We start from the raw sequence: 27,963 nt of genomic DNA, 5'->3' as shown, positions 1-27,963 counted from the left end.
CGAAATTCCTCCTGTAAACATGCGGTGAACAGCATTGGCGAGATCGTGTCTCCTTGCCTGACGCCCTTCCTTATTGGAATTTTATTGCTGACTTTATGGAGGATTATAGTAGCTGTGCAGTTGCTATATATATATCTTCCAGTATTTTGACATAAGGCTCTTCTACCCCCTGATTACGCAATGCCTGTATGACTGCTGAGGTTTCCACTGAGTCGAATGCTTTCTCGTAATCAATGAAAGCTATATATAGAGGTTGGTTATATTCTGCGCATTTCTCTATCACCTGATTGATAGTGTGAATATGATCTATTGTGGAATATTCTTTACGAAAGCCTGCCTGATCATTTGGTTGATTAAAGTCTAACGTTGCCCTGACTATATTAGCGATTACCTTAGCAAATATTTTGTAGGCAACGGATAGTAAACTGATCGGCCTGTAATTTTTCAAGTCCTTGGCGTCTCCCCTCTTATGAATTAAGATAATGTTTGCATTCTTCCAAGCTTCTGGTACAGTCGAGGTCATAAGGCATTGCGTATACAGGGTGGCTAGTTTTTCTAGCACGATGTCCAATCCATCCTTCAACAGATCTGCTGTTACCTGATCCTCCCCAGCTGCTTTTGCCCTTTTCATTGCTTCTAAGGCTTTTTTTACTTCATCTTTCGTTACTGGCGGGATGACGCATTGCTGTGCACTGCTTTCTAATTAACGCTCTGATTACATTGGCTACTGTACAGGTCTGTGTAGAACTCTTCGGCTACGTTAACTATCTTATCCATATTGCTAATGACATTGCCCTGCTTGTCTCTTAATGCATACATCTGGTTTTTACCTATGCCTAGTTTCCTCTTCACTGCTTTTAGGCTACCTCCGTTCTTTAGAGCTTGCTCGATTCTCTCCATATTAAACTTCCTTATGTCGGCTACCTTGCGCTTATTTATTAACTTTGACAGCTCTGTTAGTTCTATTCTATCGGTAGGGTTAGACGCCCTCATGCTTTGGCGCTTCTTAATCAGATCTTTCGTCACCTGAGATAGCTTGCCGGTATCCTTTCGAACTGTCCTACCGCCTACTTCTACTGCACACTCCGTAATTATTGATGTCAGATTGTCATGCATTGAATGAACATCAAGATCGTCTTCCTCAGTTAAAGCCGATTATCTGTTTTGCAGCGCTATCCTAAACTCCTGTGCTTTCTCTTTTATGGCTAACTCGTTAATGGTCTTCTTCACTAGCTTCTTCCGTTTCCTCTTCAAGTTTAAGCTAATTCTAGACCTTACCATTCTGTGGTCGCTACAACGCACTTTTCCGAGGACGGCCACATCCTGAATGATGCCAGGTTTAGCGCATAGTATTAGGTCGATTTCATTTTTAGTTTCATCATTGGGGCTCTTCTAGGTCCACTTCCTGTTTTCTCGTTTGCGGAAGAAGGTATTCATGATCCGTAAATTATTTCTATCCGCGAATTCGACTAATAGCTCTCCCCTGCTATTTTTAGAGCCTATCCCATAGTCACCTACCGCGTGGTCGTCAGCCTGCTTCTTGCCCACCTTCGCATTGAAGTCGCCCATCAGTACAGTGTACTGCGATTTTACTTTATTCATTGCCGATTCTACGTCCTCATAGAAACTTTCAACGGTCTGGTCATCATGGCTGGATGTGGGTGCGTAGGCCTGCACCACTTTCAGCTTGTGCCTCCTATTCAGCCTAATTACTATAGCTGCTACCCTCTCGTTAATACTGTAGAACTCCTCTACGTTGCCAGCTATATCCTTCTTAATGAGGAATCCCACACCTAGTTCTCGTCTATCCTGTAATCCGCGATAGCACAGTATGTGTCCGTCCTTTAGTACTGTATACGCCTCATCTGTCCTCCTAACTTCGCTAAGCCCTATCACATCCCATTTAATTCCCGCTAGTTCCTCGAACAGCACTACTAGGCTAGCCTCACTAGATAAAGTTCTAGCGTTAAACGTTGCCAGGTTCAGATTCCAATGGCGGCCTGTCCGGAGCCAGAGATTCTTAGCACCCTCCGCTGCGTCCCAGGTCTGACCGCCGCCGTGATCAGTTGCTCCGCAGCCGCTGAGGACTGAGGGCCGAGGGTTAATTGGTTTGCTCATAGAATGTTGTGGCCAAGTACTACACCAGGGTGGCCAAATACTGCTCTGGTGAGAGAGTGCGTTGTCGGTTCTGGTCACCGAGATCAGGCCGCACTCCAGGCCTGGTTATGCAATTCCATCGACACGCGGATTTTTTTTTTTTGGTAACCCGGTGGAGAATTGCGCGGCACCAGGATTTGAACCCCGGTCCTCTTGCACGTGAGGCGGATGTTCTACCCCTACGCCATCGCTGCATTCCGTCATCATATAACTCTAATTAAAGACCCCTCCGAATCAAGTACTCCTCCTCTGTCGCCTAGGATGCGCCTACATGCCCACATATGCGGATTTAGTTGTTCTCAGCTTTCCATTCATAGATTGCGACTAGACCTCATACAACTTCCGGCGCAGTGGCGCAGCGGTTAAGCGATGCGTCTGTGCCCCAGCTTATTGAAACGCAGCCACCGGTTGGGCTTATTGTGAGACCCAGGTTGATCTCCCGGACCTACCTCTCGCGTCGTATCATTAATTTACGTGCCACCTGCCACGGCAGGCAGTTTTTCGCAATCCGGAGGGCAGGTTGTTAAACAACGATAACCGGGCTTTATGTATGCGAAGTTGTTGTCCTGTTAGTAGAATGCCAGGAAGATTTGCAAATTCTGGTTGATTGCTGTGGATACGAAGGAGACAGTCTAGCTTTCAGCTTTAGCGCAACTAAGTCAGGTGTGATGATTTCCAACGATGCAACTTATCAGGTGCTTACAATACAAGACCATGAAATACCCCGAGTGGCCGAATAGAAATATCTCGATGGGTAAACGAAGGTCATATTTACACGGAAAAGCACGAACAGTCTCTTATAGCAAAAGGGCGAAGAGATGCCAGGATAATGAAAAATAGGGCATTGTGGGGGTACAGCAGGTATGAAGTCCTCAGAGGTATTTGGAAAGGAATAATGGTGCGGGGCTTACTTTCGGAAATGCGGCTCCGTGCTAAGTTCAGTCGAGATTAGAAGTAAATCAGAGAACTGTTGGAAGAATAGCACTAGGTGCCCACGGGAAAACCACGAACGAGGCAGCACAGGAGGATATGGGCTGGGCAACGTTCGAAGCACGGGAAGCTCAGAGTAAATCACTATACGAAGAACTCCTGAGGAAATTGGACGATAACAGGTGGGAAGCTAAGGTATTTAAATACCTGTACAGAAAGAGCGTTGACACACAGTGGCGGAAACGAACTAGAAAGCTGGCGATTAGTTTGCCAGAGACGAGGAAGGAGAAAGAAAGAGCATTAAACGACAGGTTAAAAACATCGAAGGTAAAAATTGGATAGATTCAATGGAAAAGAAGCTTAGTGTAGAACTATATCGATGCTGGAAAAGGCAGATCAGGAAGGAAACGCTTTATGATAACTCAAGAGACAGTGCCCTCCTCTTTGAAGCTAGGTCAGGGTGTCTTAGAACGCGAAGCTACAGAAAAAAATTTAATGAAGAAGATGACACATGTGCTGTGTGAGGTAAATCTGTAGAAACAATAGAACACCTCATTATAAAATGTGATGGCATCCACCCGATGTCAATACAGGCAGAGTCACTCTTCCTGAGGCCTCAGGGTTTAGAGATAACAATAGTCATGTAAAAAAATCTGCGGTGGAAATTAGCAAAAAGCGATTGGAGGATTGGTGGTACAAAACCAGAGAGGTGACATAAGTTTTAAAGTGTAGGAAGACGTATTTAAAAGAAAATGGCGAATTTTATTAACAACTTACAGCAGAGTTAAACAAAAAATAAAGGAAAAAAAAACTGAGCATGGTGGCAACTACCACTGCCCCGTTTCAAAGGGGACGCTCCTACCTCCCATCCATCCATCCATCCATCCATCCATCCATCCATCCATCCATCCATCCATCCATCCATCCATCCATCCATCCATCCATCCATCCATCCATCCATCCATCCATCCATCCATCCATCCATCCATCCATCCATCCATCCATCCATCCATCCATCCATCCATCCATCCATCCATCCATCCATCCATCCATCCATCCATCCATCCATCCATCCATCCATCCATCCATCCATCCATCCATCCATCCATCCATCCATCCATCCATCCATCCATCCATCCATCCATCCATCCATCCATCCATCCATCCATCCATCCATCCATCCATCCATCCATCCATCCATCCATCCATCCATCCATCCATCCATCCATCCATCCATCCATCCATCCATTTATCCGTCCGTCCGTCCGTCCGTCCGTCCGTCCGTCCATCCATCCATCCATCCATCCATCCATCCATCCATCCATCCATCCATCCATCCATCCATCCATCCATCCATCCATCCATCCATCCATCCATCCATCCATCCATCCACCCGCTCAGCGCCGACGGAGACACCGACGATGCTGGACTTCGTGGCTTGACTAGATACTATCGCGTTAGAAGATTTGACTAGTTACTATCGCGTTAAAAGAAAACACCAAGAAAAAAAATCAAATTGCACGAAAAAAAGGTGGACAATCGAAGTTATGTTTTAATCAATAAAATGAGATCAGAGCTTTTATATTATTCAGTAGGCAGCACCATAGCACAGATGATGCGAAAATAAGAGACTGGGTACCGTAACCAGTTCCGATTTTGGGTAACAGCAGGTTGGGGCGATGTGTAAATCGTTATCTTTTAACTATATGACAATGATTACTGTGCGGAAGGTTATTGCGCGCGTGAATAAAATGTTAAGGAATTGCGAATACCGATTGAGGAACATCGAATGAGATATTTAGAGGAGTGAGTTCTATGCGTCGCGGTCTCACTCGGAGATAAACTAAACGAAGAAAAGTGTTCGCCAACCCGTTGCCATAACCATCAACGGTCCTTTTACGTCCTCTGTGGGGACCCCTCCACTCAGCAGCCAGGTTATTTCTGTGCCCGGAAGATTCTACCAGAAGGAGCACCTGTCCCTCGGGTTCATGTAGTCGCCGGGCCTGCACTGGAAGTCGTCGGCGAACTGGGGCATGTTTTGTAAGGGCACAATGCAGCGAGAGCGGGCTGCCCAGTACGAACTCTTCGGGTCTCGACGGTGGGGACCAGAGGGTGGGGCGCACCACTTGCGGCAGTGTGCCACGTAGAACAGCTGCTTGGCGGTGAGCCTAACGCCCGGCAAGGCCGCCTCCCGGTCCCAGCGAGACAGGCTCTGGAGCGCCGAGTGAGCCAGCAGCAAGCCCGTGAAGTCGGCGAATCCTTCCGAGTCCGTCTTGGCATCGGTGGTCCGCGCGCGTGAAGCGTTTTCAGCCTGCAAGGGGACAGGAGAATCGCGGATCACAGGTACCTATGTATATAGTAGGCCTAAAGGAACTCTGAACCAGTGTATGCGGTAACGCGTTACGTGTGACGACGTTACCGGTAACGCGTTACTTTTTTCGGTAACTTAGTAGCGTACTCGTTACCATTTCGGAACTGTAACGGGTAACGGACTTAAGTTAACATTTTTAGGTAACGTGGGGTGTCACGTTACTAGTTACTTTCTGTTTCAATTGCCACCCTGTCCGCCCCCTTTATAGAAAAAAAACGCGGAGCACCTAAAGTGATGTAAATAAACAAAATGTACAGGTGCCGTCGACGATCCTTGTTGCGGCTCACATGCATGCCAGCAAATACCTGCAGTAAACGTTGGCCGGTGGTGTTGGTCCGGTGATTTCCATAAACTGGATGCACTGCTTGAAGGCTTCTCGATGATATGACTTGCAGGCGAAGCCATTTAGTGAGAAACGAACTTTTATACAGGCTATTTACAGATTACAGATGGGTACAAACAAAAGTCAGTATACGGCCACAACTATCCGCGGCCGGCCGAGCCGACCGCCTGCACAGAGGCGAGGGACACCGCGTCCCAACAGTCAAACTGGCGCGCCTCGCACCAGCTCTCAACGGTCACTCCCTCCGCACTCGGCCAGACCGAGCGCCTGCCAGCTAGGAGTAGCTAGAGACCAGAGCACACGGACGCGGCTCCCTTCGCGGGTACACCCCCAAGATGCCCGCGCCCCTTTCCACACGTAAAAATAAACTGCTAACTGCGGCTCATCAGTTTTGACGAATAGGGAAGCTCAGAACTGATGTCAGCGTTTTCTCTTACCCCCGAGTTCCTGCCTAGGTTCCTGCCTGCAATCCTTCGCCAAGGGGACAGGGGTCCAAGGTCGAGGCCGGCAGATGGCCCCGCCGTCCGGAGCGGCGAAGGAAACCGCAAGGACGAATGGGGAGACTAACCAAAAAGCCACGAGTCAACTTCTAACGGCGTGCACCAAAGCAAAACAAAATAAAACAAAACCGGACGCGCAGCCTAGGTCACTGCCCTCTCGCGGAATATTCGCAACACAGGTACAAAAAGATGCGACAGCGCGCCGAACCCTACACCTGCCCTTGACAACGCACCCTACTAAAAAAAAAACACAGAAAAGCCTAAAACGAAACAAGTGCACGAACAGGCATTCACACTTGCCTTCACCTACCTCCCCTTTCCAAACCACTCACACACACAACTCTCTTTAGAGAGTTGGAATTGGAAGCATGCGGAGTATTTGGAACATCAGAATTTGCAGAATTACCTTAAATTTGTTGAGAGTTCAGCGATGTTTTCTTTATGAAGTTAGAATTGATGAAGTGCCATTTTGTGTTTAATGCCCCATTCAGAAGATGGCTTCATCATGTGCCACACAGTTAGAAGCCATCACATGTAATTCTAAAGGCAACTTTAGGCCACAATAACATTGCTAAGCTCCGGCACATTTGTGCAAAGCATTCTCGTTAAATCAGGATTTCGGGTAAAATCGTTGTTTGGGCTAGAAGTTTTATGCGAAATGTGAGCTTTATAAAATGGTTATCGTAAGTTCTTATGGTGAAGCCTAATTAAAAGTAATGGCCATTAATTAACGGCAAAGTAACGTGCGGTATTTTTTTCCGGTAACGGTAACGCGTTATATTTTTTGTAGGTAACGTAGGGCGGTAATGCGTTCCTTTTTTAGCGTAACGAGTAACGTATTTAGTTCCTTTTTTTTTCCGGTAACGCCTACAATACTGCTCTGAACCACCCTTCGAGCTTCGCGAGCATCCACTGTGTGACTACACAGAAAAAGGAACCAGTGAATTATTATTATTAAACGGACGCAGAACAAAAAAAGGAGGCTCACACTGAAATAATAATAATAATTAGTTTTTGTGGAAAGGAAATGACGCAGTATCTGTCTCATATGTCGGCGGACACCTGAACCGCGTCGTAAGGGAAGGGATAAAGGAGGGACTGAGAAAAGAGAGGAAGAAAGAGGTGCTGCAGTACAGGGCTCCGGAATAATTTCGACCACCTGGGGATCTTTAACGTGCACTGACATCGCACAGCACACGGGTGCCTTGGCGTTTTGCCTCCATAAAAACGCAGCCGCCGCGGTCGGGCACGAACCCGGAAGGCTCACACGCAACACCTATTTCTTTGTCCTGCGTCCGTATCACTGGTTTCACCTTCAGTACATTGTGAACAAACTAGCCCACCAGTTTACGCTCTTGAACTGTGTGACTACTACGGAACTCTGAATAGATTTTTACTGAAGGCGATGGCTATACTTCTCCATGAATGGAATGAGAGCTTAATAGGGTATTATAGCACGAATTCGTGAATACATCTTTGCAGCTCCACAACCTTAAACGTAGCGCTCTGAATTGGAAAGAAGAGAAAGACGCCCCTTGTTTCTTGCACCCTTGAGTTTAATACTTCAGATATAATTCCGGTGCTGTCATGGTCCGGGGTCTAGGACGACTTTTTAACTACAAAGTTTCTGAGAAAGCTGTATAGCTTTCCTTTGTAGCCGTATGGCAGCGCTTGGGTGGATGGCAATGAGTAATTACTCCCTTATTATAGCTTGCATAATAATACCATAGCAGCGTTAATGCAAATGTGCGTGTACAGAGAGGTTTAGCATAGTGCTTGTATTCACGCGAAAAGAAACGAATACAAATACAAGATCGAAGGAGACTATGATAGTCACATGTGCCTTATGGTAGAGTGAGCAGATTTTTCTTGATGTTTCAGTAGCCACAGGTTTATTTGTTTTATCTTCTATCCCAGTGTGCGCAAATTCAATGTACCGCGCTGTTCAAAACTAAGTTATCGGGATTTTTAAAGAAAAAAACAATCTATGGGTCTTGCACCAAGGCATATCCCACGCCGGTTTTATGACAAGGCGCACGTGAGTTTAGACAGCAATTGCCGCCGTTATTATAAAAACTAACGCAAAAATTACTTAGAAAACGTACAGCCACCCTAGTTAGCCTGCAAGTTTACAATAAAAATTATTTGGAGGACGCTTAAGCTTATTTATTTGGACGACAGTGTGCTGCAGCATTGCCAAGGAGTGCACAGAACGCCATCGCCCATTCGGAGCGACGCGTGGCCCGTTGAACAATTTAAGGAAAGGACGCCTATATTTAAGGAAAGAACGCTCATAGCTTTTAGCTCAGGGGACCTGTCCAATTTCTGGAAAAATAAAATATGTATGTATGCATATCTCGGTGGACACCCGAACCGGGCCGTAAGGGGAAATCAAAAGTGGTTTTAAGGAAAGGAAATACGCCTGTCTCACGATTTTCGCTGGACACCCGTACCGCGCCCTAAGAGAAGGAAAATCCCTTCCCTTACGGCGCGGTTCTGGTGTCCACCGAGATACGCCACTTTAAAGCGAAAGCTTTACTGGCCGCGAACTTGCGATTTCGCCGTGGCGGTGCTCCGAGGAGGCACATGACGAGAAAACGCGCGCCTCGCCGCGGATATTTCTCTCTTTCTCTCACTCCCTAGTCACTACTTCGCATGCGCCACTAGTAGCACCGAGCCACAGGTGTTGCGCCGCTGCGCAGCGCCGCGCCTTTCCTCAAATTCCAACTCAATTTTCAGTTTTTTCCTTCCTTTCCCTCCATCCTTTACACCTTCCTTTACGGTGCGGTTCGGGAGTCCACAGAGATATGTGAGTCGGTTACTGTGCCATTTCCTTTACTCAAAATCCAAACAAAACAAGTGAGCCGAACCCGCCGCGGTGGCTCAGTGGTTAGCCCCGCCGCGGTGGTTCAGTGGTTAGGGCGCTCGACTACTGATCCGGAGTTCCCGGGTTCGAACCCGACCGCGGCGGCTGCGTTTTTATGGAGGCAAAACGCTCAGGCGCCCGTGTGCTGTGCGATGTCAGTGCACGTTAAAGATCCCCAGGTGGTCGAAATTATTCCGGAGCCCTCCACTACGGCACCTCTTTCTTCCTTTCTTCTTTCACTCTCTAGTTTATGCCTTCTCTTATGGCGCGGTTCAGGTGTCCAACGATATGTGCGACAGATACTGCGCCATTTCGTTTCCCCAAAAACCAATTAATATTATTAAACTAGTGAGCCGACGGCGTTCATAGAGTTCATTGCGTTGACAACTTTGAAAAGGCCCTTATTTTCAAGAAAGGAAAGGCGCAAAACCGGCTACGTGGTTCAGTGGAGACCTCAATTACGCTTTCGTGTGCGTGGCGTTGTTGTCCAACTGCAAAAGCCTGTATGCTTTGATTGCGTTCCGCGCACTGGATAGCCAGCGTGCCATCCCTGCCACCCTGGGAAGTGGCATTCAGTTAATGGGTGACCGCGAGAGATTGATCACCAAACGAACGCTGTGGCCTAACTATTGCTGCAGTGCCGCATGTCAGCCACAACGCTGTCAGCGCTAATGCATTCATGCCACATCTCCCTCTCACCACCGCCACATGTATCATAGCACGAATGAGGCGTCCGCATATCTAGGGAGTCAGTTATGCGCCCTTCCTTTCCTCAAAGCCATCGCTGTCTAGAACATTGTCAACGCCAGCGACAATGAACACAGTGAACGCCGACATCTTTCACTTTGTATATCCCGGATTAGCTGTGCTAATCCACATTAATTTTTTTCGCTCACGGCCAACGCCGTCGACGACACCGGCTTTTCTGCAACACCAGCTCCTTAACGCTGTCGCGTTAAAAATTGGCGGCCGTATTATTTCTAGACAATTCCCTTTGGTGGAATTCTCAGAGCACGCATATGTTGCGAGATATTTCCCTTCAAATTTTCTAAGCCACCCCGGTGGCTCAGTGGTTATGGCGCTCGGCTGCTGACTAGAAAGACGCGGGTTCGATCCCGGTCGCGGCGGTCGAATTTCGATGGAGGCGAAATTCTAGAGGCCCGTGTACTGTGCGATGTCAGTGCACGTTAAAGAACCCCAGGAGGACGAAATTTCCGGAGCCATTCATTACGGTGTTCCTCATGACCTGAGTCGCTTTGGGACGTTAAACCCACATAAACCAAACCATCCAACTTTTTAACTAACGGCAATGGCGCATGCAGCGACACATTCAAGATGGTGAGGATCACCGCGCGAAACTTGTCCCAATTCGATGCAGCTGTCGCGTGCGGCGTTTTGTCAGGCAGAAATCACGCGCTTGCCACGCTTCTAGCGTTCGCCAATTGTGGTTCTTTCCTTGTCTTGACCCGCCGCGTAGGGCGCTCGGCTACTGATCCGGAGTACCGGGGTTCGAACCTGACCGCGTCGGCCGCGTTTCGATGGAGGCGAAACGCTAATGCGCCGTGTGCTGTGCGATGTCAGTGCACGCTATAGAACCCCAGGTGGTCGAAATTATTCCGGAGCCCTCCACTAAGGCACCTCTTTCTTCCTTTCTTCTTTCACTCCCTCCTTTATCCCTTCCCTTACGGCGCGGTTCAGGTGTCCAACGATATATGAGACAGATACTGCGCCATTTCCTTTCCCCCAAAACCAATTTTCATTTTTTCCCTTCTCTGGAACACTAACTTGACAGTTTCATCTTTGTGCACTCTGATGAAACTCTGAACAGAAAGGAATAAAAAGGGAGTAAGCTGTCCTATAATGCACTCCCTTTTACTTCTATATAGGTGCGTTCGTGTTTAGAGTGCACTGAGCCAAGTTTTCAGGATGCAACGCCAAGCGATTACGTACCTCTTGGTATGAGGCACGAAGGCACAGCACCTTCTCTTCGTAACGCTTCATGGTGTTCGTCATCTTGAAGTTGACCGGCCGTAGCCTCTCGTCATGTGCGATACCCCAGATGTCGAAAGCGTGCATCATTTCGTGGGCGGCAATCTGGGGAACCGGGTTGAGAGACAGTATAGTTAATGATGGAGGAGGAGAAAAAGGCTTCTCACCTACACAATAATTCTATTGTGCTTACCAAGCCAAACATTTAGACTCATAATAAGAAATAACTTGGATCCTAAAAGAGCATCAATACATCTCCTGCTTTATATCAGTGCACTTATCTCTATTACTGATGTGTCCCTCATTTGAACAGCAGCATCAACATTTGTAGATGGACTAATTATGAAGTGCGAGTGGCCGAAAAGAGCTCCTTATTCAACTGGCCTGATTATTACAGTTTTACAGGTCAGTCGGTGTTAATGCTCTTTATAGCCACCCTGCCTGGACAACATATTTTCAAGTAAAGTTCGCGTTCCTTATCTCACGTTCGCTATTCACGTCAAGGTAAAAAACCACTGGGTACCTTATGTGAGCCAGTGGAGTCCATGCTTAACAGAACTTTCTCTCGTATAACTAGGTTCAAGCCACGTTGAACCCCAGTCATTTTTTTGCACTTCGCCGCCGTGGCTAAAGGATTCGATCTCGTGACCCTATATTCAGCAGTTGTGCGCCATATCTACTCGGGCTCAATGTCCGGCGATGCCAATAATCGAATGGCGTCTCAAAAATGCTGGAACACTCTCCCCATGGAACCGCGTGCACTTTCCGTTTGGCTGTAGTTTGTGAAGCTCTTTCGACTTTCCAGTCCCACAGAATAGCTTAAAGTGTATAGGCTTCCGTTTATCTTATTCAAGCCGCCCATTTATTAAAGCGAAATCATTATATGACTCATGAGATGGAAAATCCGCCGTTGCTGTCCACGTCAGACAGTCCAAAAATCAACGTGACCTCATGACTTCACGTACAGTGCTTATATCATCGGGAAGGAAAAAGAAAGAGGTTATAAAATAAAATTTCCTCCGAAGTAGGTTTCGAACCCGGGCTGCTGGCGCGAACAACTCAGCTTCTCCGACTACTTCATTACAGCATTACACCATCACTGCAGCCCCACACTCCGCGCGCTAAACTGCCAGTTTCTCGCGCTGGATTTGGGTATTGTCGTCTTCATCAACTTCCATTCGGGCGGCGCGAACACTGCGTTAAAGGTGGCCACTGCGTTAGAGGTGTAGCGATCGCCGCAGGCGAACACCGCGCGTGTACGCTTTTGAATTCACAGCACCTAAGAAGTCTTAAGTTCCCTCCGTAATTTTTGCAATACTGAAAACACGGTGGTCAAGCGTACATACCTGTCCGAGATCTCCGTAGTTGAGTGCTGCCGGAGCCTCCTGGAAGTACACTGGCGGCTGCACTATGCCGGCGTGGATTCTGACCTCGTTTACTTCGTAAAAGTAGAACGCGTTGGCCTGTGCTGGGGTGAACCGCGCGTCGACGTGCCCTCTAAAGATACGAATCGTCACTTGTCGGAGCGACGTAATGTACGGCGTAAAGAATTCATCGCCAATGTCGGGAAAGGGTGCTGTGCGCATCGAGGGAAGAAAAAAATAGGAAGAATATGGTATTCTTTGGCTACATTTAACATTGTAAAATGCATGGACAATACCAATCAACCGATCAATCAACCAACCAATCAATCAATCAATCAATCAATCAATCAATCAATCAATCGGACGCCTTTCTTTATTTCTTCCACAAGAAAGTCCCCGAAAATTGGGGAATTTTAAATTTTCCCATCAAATTTGCGACGAAAACACCGAGAAGGACTCTGTGATCACTGTTTAGAATTGGCAGAGATGCCTAGCCTCAGAGAACCGCGATGAAAATGGCTGGATGCACCGCAGTTTGCGTTCTAAAACAGCAGATGATAGCGACATATGTGCTTATGCTTTTTAACTCCTTTGTTGTGTTTGTTTATTCATACTGTCAACCCAAGGAAGGGTCTTTACGGGAGTGGGAAAAATACAACAAAGAAAAGGTGTGTTTTCACTGAAAGTAGTGTCTTTGTGATTAGAACGGGGAAGTATATCGACACAGTTCGACTTCCATTTGTACCCATGCAGTGCCCATTTCACATCTGAATGCACCCACTTGTTTGGTACACTTGTACAAGGGGAGAAACTGATTAAGCTGTGCGGCTCCGCATGCTGCCGTCTTCCGTCAAACCAGTACATCAAACATTGCTGTCGGTCATCGTGGTACTGGTTCACACTACCACGAATTCCAAAAAGCGACATAAATCACTTGTGTCGCTGCGTGAAGCATCGCCTGGTGGACTCCGAATCCGCATGCCTGCACAAGATACTCTATAGCGTGGGAATAGTCATTCGACATGGACTCAAGTCGACCATAGACGCTCTCACTCGTCAGGTGAATCAAATCTCTCGATGCTCACCGTAGAAGGCTTCCACGTAGGTCTCGTTGGCGTACACGTTTGGGTAGGCCATGTGAATCAGCATGTCTTTGGCCTTCCGCAAGACCATGAGCCGAACCGGGTTCTCTATCCAGGGCGTGTTGCTAAACTTGTCCAGCAGGGTCTCCTTCAAGTCTTCGACCATTCTCCGGGCGGAGGCGACCACACGCCGCGGGATGACTTGAGGAAGGCACATGCGTGGGAGAGCGACCATGGAACGTGCGCCACCACGCGGCAAGCAATAAGAAGTGTAGAGCTCTACACACACAGCCAGTTAATTGACTGAACTTTAATACTTAAATGTACTAAACAGAAATGTGGCTGGAGCCAATGTTGTGTTTGTAGCAACGGACGACACGAGGCTATATAGGGAGATTAACCTAAGACTTTACGCAATTATTAAAGAGGGCCGCCGTGGTGACTGAGTGGTTATGGCGCTTGGCTGCTGGCCCGAAAGATGCGGGTTCGATCCCGGCCGCGGCGGTCGAATTTTGATGGAGGCAAAATTCCAGAAGCCCGTGTACTGTTCGATGTCAGTGCACGTTAAAGAACCAACCCCAGGTGGGCGAAATTTCCGGAGCCCTTCACTACGGCGTCCATCATAGCCTGAGTTGCTTTGGGATGTTAAACCCCCATAAATCAAATCATATCAAGCAATTATTAAAGATAGGCTTTTTAAGTTCGAATAGCGCTTTTTTCGGCATAGCATTGTCAGCGGTGTCGTACATCAGAATATAGCTAAGACGTGCTAACTAGCAGGCTGGTTAACCAATATTGAATGGGCAACTTTTTAACTATTACTGTTAGGCTCCCTAATTAGTGAGGGTCGTGAAGCCCACCGTAAGTAATATCAATGCCAGTTTTTAGAATTTAGAAAACACGGTAGCCATCGAAGCCTCGGGCCAATAAATTTTGGCTATTTCGACGAGTTCCGCACACTGGAGAGGTTGCTTTTCTTGCAAGCTTATCGAAAGTGCATGCATTTAGGTTTGATGTAGCAAAAGTCCTTTGGGCCACAGCGCCGAGGATAACCGGGTTTCAGAAATTCTAAACACTGATATGGATAGTAATTACGGTGGGCTACACGCTCTAAACAGTTAATGAGACTAACAGCAATAGTTGAAAAGGAAACTATACAATATTAGTTAACCTGCCTGCTATTAAGCTGTATACTGATGTACCAATGACAACAGCGTTATGCGAAACAAGCGCTCCTCTAACTCAAGAAGCTTATTTTTGAAAATCGTGTAAGGTCTTAGGTGAAACACCCTGCATAAGCTTTTGAAACGATAAGAAAATCATTTTCTAAGAGCCTCGAACTCGAGAAAATTCGTACTTTTTCAGCACAAAACCGAAAGAGCGGGTATGAGGCACGCAGGAAGCTCAAAAGAACGCAACGCCCGCTGGTGACGTGTTTCTGTACCGGCGGCGCCGAAATCGAATTGATTGCACTGCTGTAACGCAGCATGCGGTCGGTTTCTCTGAGGAAAAGGACAGTCATTGCTCTTTCTAGAGAGCGAAGAACAAAGGCAAGTTCAAGAAAGCGCAAAGATCGAAAGGGACCCCGGGGCGGTGGCGGAACACTGTGAGACGGACAATCCTTAAACCGATACCGATGCTAAAACTGCACTGGGAAATGAACCAAACCTTCGAATGGCAGATACGATACTGGCATGATAATTTAACGTGACGGCATTAAGAAGAACGTGTCGTAGAAAAGCCGTTGTCGTCGGCGTCGGCGGCGTTGGCTGTGAGCGAAAAATGGCGCATCTCGGTGGACACCTGAACCGCGCCGTAAGGGAAGGGATTTTCCTTCCCTTACGGCACGATACGGGTGTCCAGCGAGAATTGTGAGACAGGCGTCATTTCCTTTTCTTGAAACCGATTTCCATTTCATTTTCCTTCCCTTACGGCGCGGTTCGGGTGTCCACAGAGATATGTGAGACAGGCGTCCTTTCCTTAAATTATCCAACGGGCCACGCGTCGCGCGGTACAGGCGATGTCGTTCCGTGCACACCTTGGCAACGCGACAACGTGTGTCTCACTTTAAAGACGAAGCTTAAGCTTCCTCCAATTTTTTAACCTTTCCCTTGAAAAGCAACTTCCGACCATTGCACATAGAGCTTTAGAACTGATCCGGCAGTGCAAGAAATCATTCTTCTTTCTTTTATGCACTTTCGCACTAGCCGCATGTCGACCGCAGTTATACCACTGCTGAAAAAGCCGATTTTACTTTGAAAACTCAGCTGCCTTTCGAAATCGTTGGCCTTATTTGGGACTTTTGTACTTCTGGTCTGTCGAATCGCGCTAATTCAGCTTCATGACAATGAACGGCTGTTTCGTGTGGTAGCCCACTTGCAGTCTCGTACCTTTCTTTTAAGGCGAAAGACTAAGGGCTTATGCTCCGACCGTCCGTACCTGTTGCGCCTATGGTCTCCGAGATGTTCTTTAACGCTTGCGATTACGGCAATCTCGGATGCCATGTTGCGCCATGGGTAGTTCACTACGCATGCGCGAGGTGACGCCACAGGCGCTCGCCGCGCCTGTGCCAGACGTCTCGCAGCTGTCGACCGAGTCTGGTGGCGCGCAACCTCCCTCTTTGTGCTCTCTTCAATGGAGCCTCAGAATACGGACAACGTAAGTACTTAATTACCACCTTAACCATGCATCAGTGACACAAGAAGCAACACCGCGCTAAAGGCTTTCGCCTCACCGCACGTCAACGAAGTGCCCCCATGAATTTTCTTCTTCCAGACCATTCTCAAGATCAACACTAGAAAATGTATAGCTCAAGATTTAATTTTTTATTTATTAAAACACAAGGTATAAAAAAAACAGTGCTTGGACGCCTGAAGATATGTTCTTTTACCAGTTGTAACTTCCCCTCCCTACGCGTCTTTGAGCAGCGCGGTGTATCTGAATAAAGAACTGAAGAAATAAAAGCTGAAGAGTAAGCGAACAATACGCACATGTACTGATGTACCGTTGAGTGGCAGCCATCGCCATTACGCTGGAGATGGTTTTGTAGCAGTAATCATCTATCTGTCTTGGGCTGGCAAGAAATCCGTTCCCGGCTGCGATTGTCATCCACTTGCCGTAGGTTAGAGGCAGAAGCCTCCGAAACAAGCTCCAGGCCATAAGGATCCGTGAGTCGTGCCGCATCAGGCGGGAGCTGTCCATTAGCAACCCGGCGAGTGCCGGCGCCTGATCATAAACCAGCACCACGTCCACAGCTGTGAAGATCTTGCTCGTGTAGTGCATGACCATCCACACCCAGTGATCTGGAAGGGATGCGCATTGTGTCCATAAGGTATATGTCACCACCTTCGAGAAATACCTTCGCAATCCTAGTCCAAAAGTTAAAATTCTTTTTTAAATTATGAAGCTGGGATAGTTGGAACCTTTAACACGATTAAACTATTGAAACTGCAAAAATATTTAAATAAATAAATAAATAAAAATTTGTCACAATATGGGCGTTGCGCCAGCAGTAGTAACTACGAAATCGTAGACGCGATTCAGAAGCGACTTGGCAGGTACATAATGAGCACAATAAGGCCCTGTGCATCTAACTACCATAATCGCCGTATCTCTAAGCTAAGGTGTCTTATCATGAAAAAGCTGATAACGTTCACGGTCGGAAAATTTTTAAACAATTTCCCACAGTATAAACAGTGACATCCCGTTTTCAGTCATTCTGCTTGCACAGAATAATTTATAAAGAAATAGCACGGAAAATTTCACGCAAAAAAATTTAATAAATGGAGGCAAAACGCTAAGGCGCCCGTGTGCAGTGTGATGTCATTGCACGTTAAAGATCCCCAGGTGGTCGAAATTATTCCGGAGTCCTCCACTACGGCACCTCTTTTTTCCTTTGTTCTTTCACTCCCTCCTTTATCCCTTCCCTTAAGGCGCGGTTCAGGTGTCCAACGATATATGAGACAGATATAGCGCCATTTACTTTCCTCAAAGACCAATTTATTATTATTATTATTATTATTATTATTATTATTATTATTATTATTATTATTATTATTATTATTATTATTATTATTATTATTATTATTATTATAAGACTATCACTGCTTGCGCGACTATAGGATGCAAAAATCATTTTTTCAGAAAAATAGGTTTAATGATTTGACGCAAATGTTCAGGTAATAAAAAAACATTCAATTAGTCTAAAATCCACCAGGCTGGTAGCTTGGGCCCGATTTAGAAGCAGCACTATCTCCTTTTGTGCGAGATGAAGCGCGCCTTTTTTTTTCTTCCCTGTTTTACATCTCCGGCTGACTGACGTACTGCCTTCCTCACACGGCTGCAGTCACTGGTCAACTCTATCCGTGGAATAAGCATAACTCGGAGGCTCTAAACGCGACCAGTAGAGCTAACGGTCTTTAAATGTTTATGTGCCAATTCATGATTAATGCAACCACTAGGGCCAGGCATACTCATATGAGGACCGGTTGTCATTGTTCAGTGTCCCCGGAATCACTATATATAGTTATATTATGGCTTTTGAGGCTGGTAAAGGAGCTGCACTGGAGCACACACCAAAAAAATTGTGGAAAGTGCAGGAACTGCAGGGCTGAAATCATAGGGACGAAACAAACCTTTGGAAATTATCTTTCGCGTGAAGGTCCCGAGTTGCTCCACAGTTGTCTTGACGGCAGTGGACGAGTTCCGGCGAAGGCTGTCCATGAATTTCAGCACTGCACAAAAGTGAGAATATCCAACGCACATGTATAATTCACACTTTTTCCAAAAGCGCTGAAGTTTTCCCGCCGCATGCAGCTTCTAGACCGGTAGTTCCGTTACACAGTAATATTTGCCAAACCAAGCGTAGTGCGAAAGCGATTGAAAATTTGCCGCGAATAAGCGGAGCAAGTAAACGAGTTAATATTATACCATGTGGCAAATATCATGACGTTACGCGCAGTGAAAGATTGCGGAGAATAAAACCGAAGACCACTAAAGTTATTCAAGGTTTAGCAACCCCGTTGGCGACCTGGGCCCGTGAAGAAAGCGGTCGGAGAATTTCCTTGGGTTCGAACCCGACCACGGCGGCTGCGTTTTTATGGAGGAATAACGCTAAGGCGCCCGTGTGCTGTGCGATGTCAGTGCACGTTAAAGATCCCCAGGTGGTCGAAATTATTCCGGAGCCCTCCACTACGGCACCTATCTCTTCCTTTCTTCTTTCATTCCCTCCTTTATCCCTTCCCTTACGGCGCGGTTCAGGTGTCCAACGATATATGAGACAGATACTGCGCCATTTTCCTTTCCCCCAAAACCAATTATTATTATTATTATTAATTTCCTTGGTCGATCATACATACCCAGAAATTCTGGACAAAAGCATTTTTTCAAAGGGGAAAAGGTAATGAACGCAATTTTTTTCATATATTGTAAAGTTTACTACCACAATCAACACATCTGCTGGTCCTCTGTCAGCAGGCTTGAATTTTTCTACTATTAACGTTTTTTCCATCGTCAAAAACGCCCCCCTTTAGTTTTATATGGCAGTAATCAAAAACTTCAAAAGTAAGATATTGCTGTGCATCGTAATAATGCACCATTACCTTCAATAATTCCATAACAATACCTTACAATTCTCCAATATATAAAATTTTTCTCCAAGAATGCTGGACATGTCTTTCGGCGAAAAGCTCACTCTACTTGAGTCTGGTCACCCGCAGTCTGTGCTAGAGTTCTTTTGCCGCGCCACGGTTCTCCCAATCACCGTAGATAAACTCTTTAACTGAGCTTCTAAGGGAAAAAAAGCTACCGGCGCGATATTTATCGCTATTTTCTTTTTTTCGTTTTTTACGGGAGCACAAAGTTGATGGATCCTAATCCTTCCAAGATATAATACTATGATCTTACAACTATCTCTTGAAATACGTTTTAAACTGCATCATTTCCGCGCAATGTCCTAATTACATTGCACATTTGTTGAAGAAGATGTTCAGAGGTGGATATCCTGGGAAAGACTATAAAGAATTCTTGAAACGTTACTAACGTTGCATGAATTATTAAGGGTGTACAAGCAGAGGCACGTAGCATCGGTTTCGCAACTATTGACAGTTAGTAATTTTTCAAAAATAATAGCGATTATTTTCCGAACCCACATCGTACAATGTACGTCATCATCATCATCCAGCCTGACTACTCCCATTGCAGGACAAAGGCATCTTTCATATCTCTCCAATCAACGTTGTCCTACGAGGTTGTGGCCAAGTATACTGTGCCAGGGGGGCCAAATTCTTGTTCTGGTCATTGATATCAGGCTGCACCCCAGGCCTGATTATGAAATTCCATCGACACGTGGATTTTTTTATCCAGTGTAGAATCGGCGCGGCGCCGGGATTTCAACCCCTCTTGCACGCAAGGTGGATGCTCTACGTCTAAGCCATCGCTTCCTTACTTGAATAATAAATAATAATAATTCCGACCGCGGCGGCTGCGTTTTTATGGAGGAAAAACGCTAAGGCGCCCGTGTGCTGTGCTATGTCAGTGCACGTTAAAGATCCCCAGGTGGTCGAAATCATTCCGGAGCCCTCCACTACGGCACCTCTTCTTCCTTTCTTCTTTCACTCCTTCTTTTATCCCTTCCCTTACGGCGCGGTTCAGGTGTCCAACGATATATGAGACAGACAATAAGCGCCGTAATTATTCTCAAACCAGTTTTCCTCTACCCGTACATTCTATTGTGCATTATTAATTTTTCTGAACCTTCACGGCTTCCATAAACCTTGTGACTGTTAATAATTTGCAATGGTTTTGGGACATGCTAGAGACAGACAGTTTTTCTCTGTCGCCGCAATGGACCAACTGGCTCAAATGTAATTACAACCTATTCTGTAACTGCGCACTAAGGGCATACGCACCGATGTCTTCGGCGGCAATGATCCGGTCGGCGATCCGTTCCAAGGCAAGGTTGCTGTCATAATCACGCAGGCAGTCCATGTAGAATGACTTCAGCTGCGTCGCGTTCATTTTACTCATCCGATGGCGTAGCCAGCCCTCGTCATCTTCGTTGAAACTCATCTGGAGCAGCAAGATGACACCTGTTTGATTAGCACATTTACTACATTAACAGTGTGGGCCCCGTCTCCTGAAAATTCATTGTGGGCTTTGTTACAGGTCACCCGCCACTGTGGCTCAGTGGTTAGCGCTCTCGGGTACTGACACGGAGTACTCAGGTTCGAACCCGACCGTGGCGGCCGCGTTTCGATGGGGGCGAAACGCTAAGGCAGCCGAGTGCTGTGCAATGTCAGTGCACATTAAATATCCCCAGATGGTCGAAATTATTCCGGAGCCCTCCACTACGGCACCTCTTTCTTCCTATCTTCTTTCACTCCCTCTTGTATCATTTCCCTTACGGTGCGGTACCCGCCGCGATGGCTCAGTGGTTAGGGCGCTCGACTACTGATCCGGAGTTCCCGGGTTCGAACCCGACCGCGGCGGCTACGTTTTTATGGAGGAAAAACGCTAAGGCGCCCGTGTGCTGTGCGATGTCAGCGCACGTTAAAGATCCCCAGGTAGTCGAAATTATACCGGAGCCCTCCACTACGGCACCTCTCTCTTCCTTTCTTCTTTCACTCCCTCCTTTATCCCTTCCCTTACGGCGCGGCTCAGGTGTCCAACGATATATGAGACAGATACTGCGCCATTTCCTTTCCCCAAAAACCAATTATTATTATTATTACTACGGCGCGGTCGAGGTGTCCACCGAGATGTGAGATATACTGCACCGTTTCCTTTCCTTAAAAACCAATTTTCCAATTTATTTGTACCCGCCGCGGTGGCTCAGTGGTTAGGGCGCTCGACTACTGATCCGGAGTTCCCGGGTTCGAACCCGACCGCGGCGACAGGGTCTTTATGGAGGCAAAGCGCTAAGGCGCCCGTGTGCTGTGCGATGTCAGTGCACGTTAAAGATCCCCAGGTGGTCGATATTATTCCGGAGCCCTTCACTTCGGCACCTATTTCTTACTCTCTTCTTTCACTCCCTCCTTTATCCCTTCCCTTACGGCACGGCACGATATATGACACAAATATTGCGCCATTTCCTTCCCCGAAAACCAATTATTATTATCATTATCAATTTATTTGTTACCGGAGGGTTGCGTGGGCGGAGCGAAGGAGTGCGAAAGGATGAGAATGAGGCGCGCAGCTGCGAAAACGCTCCCGCCAGGAGCGCCTCCGCCACGCGCCTCCTCCGAAGCATCCTCTGGAGGGAGCACACACCGGTAAGAATGCACCTTCCACATGCGAGCCCAGCACCTTTCGAACATGAAATGGAGGCGCGAATACGAAGTCCAGCTGCCGTTAGTGCCAAATAGCGGAATAGTTTGTAAACTGACGGTCAGAATTAGTGCCTTTCGAACTAATTCACGTTGCATCCGAAGTGTTGACAAAGGGAGTGAATGAATTGGCGGTTGGGGAAATGAAATCGCGCAGTACCTGTCTCACATATCGGAGGACACCTGAACCGCGCCGTAAGTGAAGGGATAAAGGAGGGAGAGAAAGAAGAAAGAAAGAAAGAGGTGCCGTAGTGGAGGGCACCGGAATAATTTCGACCACCTGGGGATCTTTAACATGCACTGACATCGCAGAGCGAAACGCGACATCGAAACGCGGCCACCGCGTTCAGGTTCGAACCCGGGTACTCCGGATCAGTAGCCGAGCGCGCTAACCACTGAGCCACCAGGGCAATCCGCGTTTTTCACAAAATGTAGCGCCCTCTGGGCAGTAGCAATAATTCGTCTTCTACTGACCGAAAATAAACACACGTAGGACACACCGACGCGATCTGCATGGTTTCACGAGCAGCCAGCTGCGCCGGCGAAGTGGAAAGTTTGTGTGTGTGTATGTGTGCTTGAGAGCTGCCGCCATCTGTCGCACGCGCCTGTAACTAACATGAACTGAGCATGCGCATTAGGAGTATGCGGCTTCATTTTCAATAAGTTTAGAGAAAAGGCGCCCATGCGCAGAGCGGCCTTGTGAAAAAAAGGCGGATTGCGGCGTTTATGGCACAGAGGGGCGACTAAAAGAAAAAAAAAAGGTGCCGAATGTGGATTTTTTTATTCTTACGGCTAGTGAGAATTAATGGTGTCTTCGAATGGTCGCTCCCTCGATCCGGTTAGGATCTGGCAGAGTGGAAGCCGCTCTCGCTCTGAGCGCACAGCGAGACTAGTCAAGCCGAATGGTCAGCGAGTTTTTAGAGAGGAAGCGCAGGGGGCAGAAGGGGGACGTAACTTCCGGAACCACTACGCGGCACCGCTGCTGCTTATGTGAACAGTAGCCGCACGTGAGGTCCCTTGATTACCTTAAGCCGCACATGGCCGCACACAGTTTGCATCGCGGTCGCCGCTTAGCCTGTATCGATCGCTACCCCGGCTTTCCGTCCCACGGGACGCTCATTTTTCGAACATCGCCTTGTGGATAGCACTGTCGTCTGAGCTGCAGCTGGAATCGCTGTTGTCATGCGGCAGCAACACAGACCGCGTTCCTAGCGTAGTTATCGGGCGTTTCTTGGACATTTTGCCTCACACAGCGCGGCACCCGCAAAACGCAACACAGCAAGGACGCTACCACTGCGTCAAAAGCCTACACTTGCTTCTGCCTACGCGCAGGGGACGCAGAGGTCTCACACCGCTTTCGCGAAATGGCGGAAGTGGCTCTGTCACGTGGACTCATCCAAAGCCACCTAGTAGACTCATCTCGGAGCCGCTCCGACTTTTTTCTCGGAGCGCGTCAGAGCGCTCTGAGCTGGAGGCGAGCGCTCAAAAAGAACCAGCCGAATGTAGTCAGAGCGGCCGGTTTCGACCAGCCGAATGTGCGGTCGCCCCTCAGAGCGCTCTAGAGCGATCTAAAGCGACCAGTCGAAGACACCATAAGAAACAAGGCCGGTGGAAAGTGAGAAATAATTGTAGTAAAGGGGAGATGCGCACAGTGAATGTTACAGGAAAAAAACAGAGTATCTTGGAAATCGTCATGTGCACATCAGGGAAATCCACAGACACTCCGATGTAGTTGAAACATTGTAGCTAAAGGGGGAATTGCCGTGAACAGCTTGAGTGAGGCGCTATTGTGGTGTTTGCAGCCTCTGAAAATTTGGTGCATTGGGCCCGAAGGTAAACTGCCAAAATATTACGGGTGCACGAAGAGACTGGAGACATGCTTCGATTCATGCAGGACAAGTGTGACTACAAATTGTCTCAAACTGCCTTAAAGACAATCTGCAAAAGCTCTTCGCGGCAGTGGTGGTGCAAGCACCGTGTGGCCCTTTGGCCGGTCTCTGCCGCCGCTGCTCTTACATTTCGGTATGCATTTTCGCATTCTGCGACCCTCGTGGTTTGTTAAACTTTAAAGCGCTAACCATGGTATATACCAGTTGCGGTTCTTCGTTCTTGAAGAGCACGAAACGATGAAAAGCTTTTTTTTTACTGACGTGCTAACTCATTGTTCCTTTAGATGCCCCTGATATGGTTTTACAGGACCGTGGAATACGTGAATTTAAAAGCATGAATAGGAACAGGGGCCGTATTGTATAAGTTGTCCATTTTTCGTTGTCTATTTCACGTCCATTCTGTCCTCTTGTCAGTGGTCACTCAATTATAGGCACGGCTTTCAAGCGTCTGTGGCAAGCGACCCGGCCATTGGGTGGTTGGCTACCGAACCTTACCATTGGCTAAAATGGGACGCAATATGCAGCCAATCGTGAGGCTCATCGCAGCGCTCTGTCAACAGCAGGTGACCGGACTTTACCATTGGTGAGGTCCAACCATCCAACCATCCAATGGCCGGGTCGCTTTCCACAGACGCTTGAAAGCCGCGGGTTTATCTGAGTGACCACTGACAAAGGACCGAATGGAGGCGAAATGGACAACGGAAAATGGACAGCTTATAAAATACGGCCCCAGGTGTTCGCTCTAAAGTATAGGGGAAAGAGAAGCGTTGCATCTTCGCCTCGTACAAAAGTAGAAGCTTACTCACCTCTAACGTGTAGTCGAAAAATTTGGGGGGACTCCGGAACAAGCGAATCTTCATGAAGGCTGGTATGCCAAATTCGAAGGACAGGCTCGCAATGCGATCCAGGATGTCGAAGTTGGGATCGTAGGACATGTCGGAGAAGTCGAAGCCCAAGCGGGATAAGAACCGCTTTAACTGGTGCCCCTACAGGGAAGAAAATATTTCGCGCTCAGGCCACAAGTTACGGAGAGAGCGTCAAATAGGTAATGATATGAAGCGGAAGGAAATTAGCCTAGTAGGAAAGATGGCAAGCGTAGCGTCATCGTACAAAAGCTCATGGAAATCTACCCTCAAGATTCAGCCACCATAGCTTTTTTATATAAGTGCTCGTCCCAGTTGCGAAACTTCCCTTAAGGTACATGTATCAAAAAACGGCGGTGTGACGTGTCCGAAATTCGGGTCGTTACGGATTGCCGCACCGCTCGCGGGGAATAACGTAAGCTATGTTCAAGTTTCAAACTTCAGGATTTTTTGATAAAGGCACTACCGCCTGTCAACAAAATCACTGAAACAGACGCATTAACAAAATTCCACAGACATGACAGTCTTTCAGGTAGATTAAGAGATAGAAGAAGCAAAAAAAGAAAAACTTTTCAGAAGACAATGACAATGTATTGAATCAACTTTTTTTTAAAGCTTGTAGATGGCGCCACCATACGTAAGCACCCGGAATGTGGTTACTGGGACTGGTCACTTTTTAAAGCAGTTTCGCAACTGGTGTGACACAAGAGCTACGTTAACGTGCAGAGCATGACATTTACTTTTTGTGGCGTAGGTGGTCAATCAGGAAACCAGCAATTGAGAAAATGTTTTAAGAGAAAATTTGCTGCTCTGCTAGCGAGACGTCAAGAGGAGCTTAAAGTTGCACTAAAGATGATTTTGAGTTCGCCTTTTTACGAGACAACTTGTTCGAAACGCTCCGAGCATTCCTATGAACTTCGAATTATTATCCTGTGCGCCGATTTTCTGACCAAATCGGACTAAACGTCCTGGCTCCAGCATTATTAAAACTCAGTGCGGAGAGTATAGGAGGGGTCAACTAACATGGTTGCCATGGCGAAACATCGCGTGGGCACTTGCCGCGCTCTGCTGTTGGCAAAGTAATGCGCAGAGCGATTTTCGAAAATTTTTGGTTGCTGTTCGGACTATGCTCAGCCGAAGATGGTCGGACCCATCACCCACCGCGGCAGCAGACAAGGAGAAAACATAGTGCGCTTGCTTCTGGATTGTTATTTCTGTGATATGTTCTCTGAAACATAAATACATAGCAGTGTTATCTAACTGTTGCTCACCTCGAGCCAAAAAAGAGTAATAAAAATTACTTTGGGTATCATCCCGAAGTAGTATCCTTATTGGTCAACGCAGTGTGATGAGGTTGAGTCTCGCGAAAGCAAATAGTCCACTCGTATTTTTATTTCTGCGGTCTCAATTTGCAGATATGCTGTCTGCCACTGAAACGTTTTTTTTTTTCACGGAAACGCAACAAAGCAAAATAAAAGCGAAAACAATTTTTTACAGAGTGCTGTTCAGTGCACCTCTAAGTTAAACGGACATCTGTCGCCACAAATCGTCTACAGCACTTCGAAACACAGAGGTTCCCACCTCGGAATGCGAGCTGTCGGATCCCAGGCGGACGCACGCCCGGAACAGGGCGGCAGCCTTCTCCGTGGCTCTCTGACGTGTCGGGGGCACGTCGATGTTCTTCAGCATGTCCTTGACTGCTCGCTTCGTATGCTCCTCTAACTGAAAAATAATAGGAGTACCAGAAAGCACAGTCAGTAATCACCAAGCTCTTGTTCGAATAAATGAAAGTAGGCAATCAGCTCAGAGGCTAGCACTGACCTGTCTGTTGAGTGAGTGAACAAACTTTATTGCTCTAATAAAGGAGTCTTGCTGCTTGCCCGAAGATTGCCGATATCTTCCAGGCTGAGCGTGGTTGGCGCCCTTAGTACAAGGCACCACTGTCCCTCCCTGGCCATCCGGCATGCGTGGCTCACTCGGTCTCTTTGGACATTGAGCTGGCTGCTGGTTATAGTCGGTCCTCCCACTGCTCCGCATTTGGCTCTTTGTTACCTTAGAAAGGTATACATTGTGTATGCATTCCCATGTGATATGATACAGCGTGGGGGTTGCCCCGCACCACGGACATGTATCCCTATACTGCTCCGGACACATCTTATGTAGAATGTGAAGGTTGTGGAAGGCTCCTGTTTGGAGTCTTCTCCAACATGTCGCTTCATATTGTGTTAGCAGAGGATGTGGCCGGGGATATTTGCGTCTTCTGCCTTTGATGAGGTTGAGGATAGCTGCTGTTGAACGACGGCCATTTCCAAATAAAAGAGGCTTCTGAGGGCTTAGGTCACTTGTGTGCGTTGTTTTAAAATTGTGGTTCTGTTGGGGACTTTCTTTGAGGTAAAAGGTGGAGCCGAATGCGTCGTTTAATACAATCGTCTAAGATCTCGGGGATTTCTCTTTTTCCCCAAAAAAAGATATTTCCTGTGACATGGCATGGTATGGTCTGGGGTGGCATGGCGTGTAATGCTATGGCATGGTATGGTATGGGTAGGCAGTTCATTTCGCGGTGTACTCTAGTATGGCATGATATACTAGTATAGTATAGAGGGATTTGGTCTGGTGTGGTGGGATGTGGTAGGCTATGGCATGGCATGGCATGTTATCACATTGCATGGTGTGGTAGGGCGTCGTTTTTTTGTGGCCCGATGTTTTAATGGTATACTATGCTGCGGTATGATATGCCGAGTTTCTGGTGCCAAAGCCGCACGTGGGGTTGTGGGAAGCCTTGGCGGTGTGCTCCGGAACCATTTTCGCCGCACGGCGTTTTCGCATCGAAAAGCATCGCATAGCCCTATGTCAATGTCGCGTTTTGCCTCTGTCGAAGTGCATGCCGCCGCTGGACGGATTTTTGCTTATGCGTATTAAGAACATGCAGGTCCTAAAAATGTCGCTCTCTAAGGCGTTCCCCGTACAGCCATTAATCCGAGCTCAGCCTGGCAGTGCTTACACCTGGGGGAGCCTAAACTTTAATGGCTGATAGTAAGCAGTCTAACGGGGAGCAATGTACAACTTTTGTGGACTTGCGGTTTTTATTCTGGTGTGGTATATTCACGTAATTTACGTTGCTACGAACTTCAGCCTCTTTTGAGCTGTTTGCACAGAAAAGTTCAGAGCGCGTCGTAACGTTAGGTAGACCCTATGCCTCCGCCCCGTACAACGGTGTAATTCTTTACACCACCTCGTTATTAATACGAAAACATTAGAAGCCCCATGGGGCCAGAATACGTTGTA

At 47.3% G+C, this 27,963-nt stretch overlaps 1 protein-coding gene across 1 annotated transcript; it reads right to left on the bottom strand.

Moving 5' to 3' along the window:
- Positions 1–4,832: 4,832 nt before the first annotated feature.
- On the bottom strand, positions 4,833–26,367 carry LOC144134320 (neprilysin-2-like). Its single transcript, XM_077667258.1, has 9 exons — positions 26,260–26,367; positions 24,622–24,801; positions 20,511–20,670; positions 18,237–18,335; positions 16,593–16,904; positions 13,606–13,803; positions 12,503–12,732; positions 11,118–11,261; positions 4,833–5,398 (listed from the first exon to the last, which is right to left on the bottom strand). Exons 1-9 carry the CDS (start codon positions 26,365–26,367, stop codon positions 5,045–5,047), a joined length of 1,785 nt encoding a protein of 594 aa, XP_077523384.1. The 3' UTR covers positions 4,833–5,044.
- Positions 26,368–27,963: the final 1,596 nt, after the last annotated feature.

Source organism: Amblyomma americanum, chromosome 5 (assembly GCF_052857255.1).
Source record: "Amblyomma americanum isolate KBUSLIRL-KWMA chromosome 5, ASM5285725v1, whole genome shotgun sequence".
Classification (NCBI taxonomy): Eukaryota; Metazoa; Arthropoda; class Arachnida; order Ixodida; family Ixodidae; genus Amblyomma; species Amblyomma americanum.
The sequence above is the reverse complement of the archived record's forward strand: the minus strand, read 5'-3'. Positions and strand labels throughout refer to the sequence as shown.

What these genes read in the sequence shown, in the direction of transcription:
- LOC144134320 (XM_077667258.1), bottom strand. Translation starts at nt 26,367, where the DNA reads ATGCTGAAGAACATCGACGTGCCCCCGACACGTCAGAGAGCCACGGAG. An exon ending in TTTTCGACTACACGTTAGAG is followed by an intron (nt 20,671 to 24,621) that starts GTGAGTAAGCTT and finishes TTGCTGCTCCAG; the next exon opens with ATGAGTTTCAACGAAGATGA. An exon ending in GCGAAAGATAATTTCCAAAG is followed by an intron (nt 16,905 to 18,236) that starts GTTTGTTTCGTC and finishes CATCCCTTCCAG; the next exon opens with ATCACTGGGTGTGGATGGTC.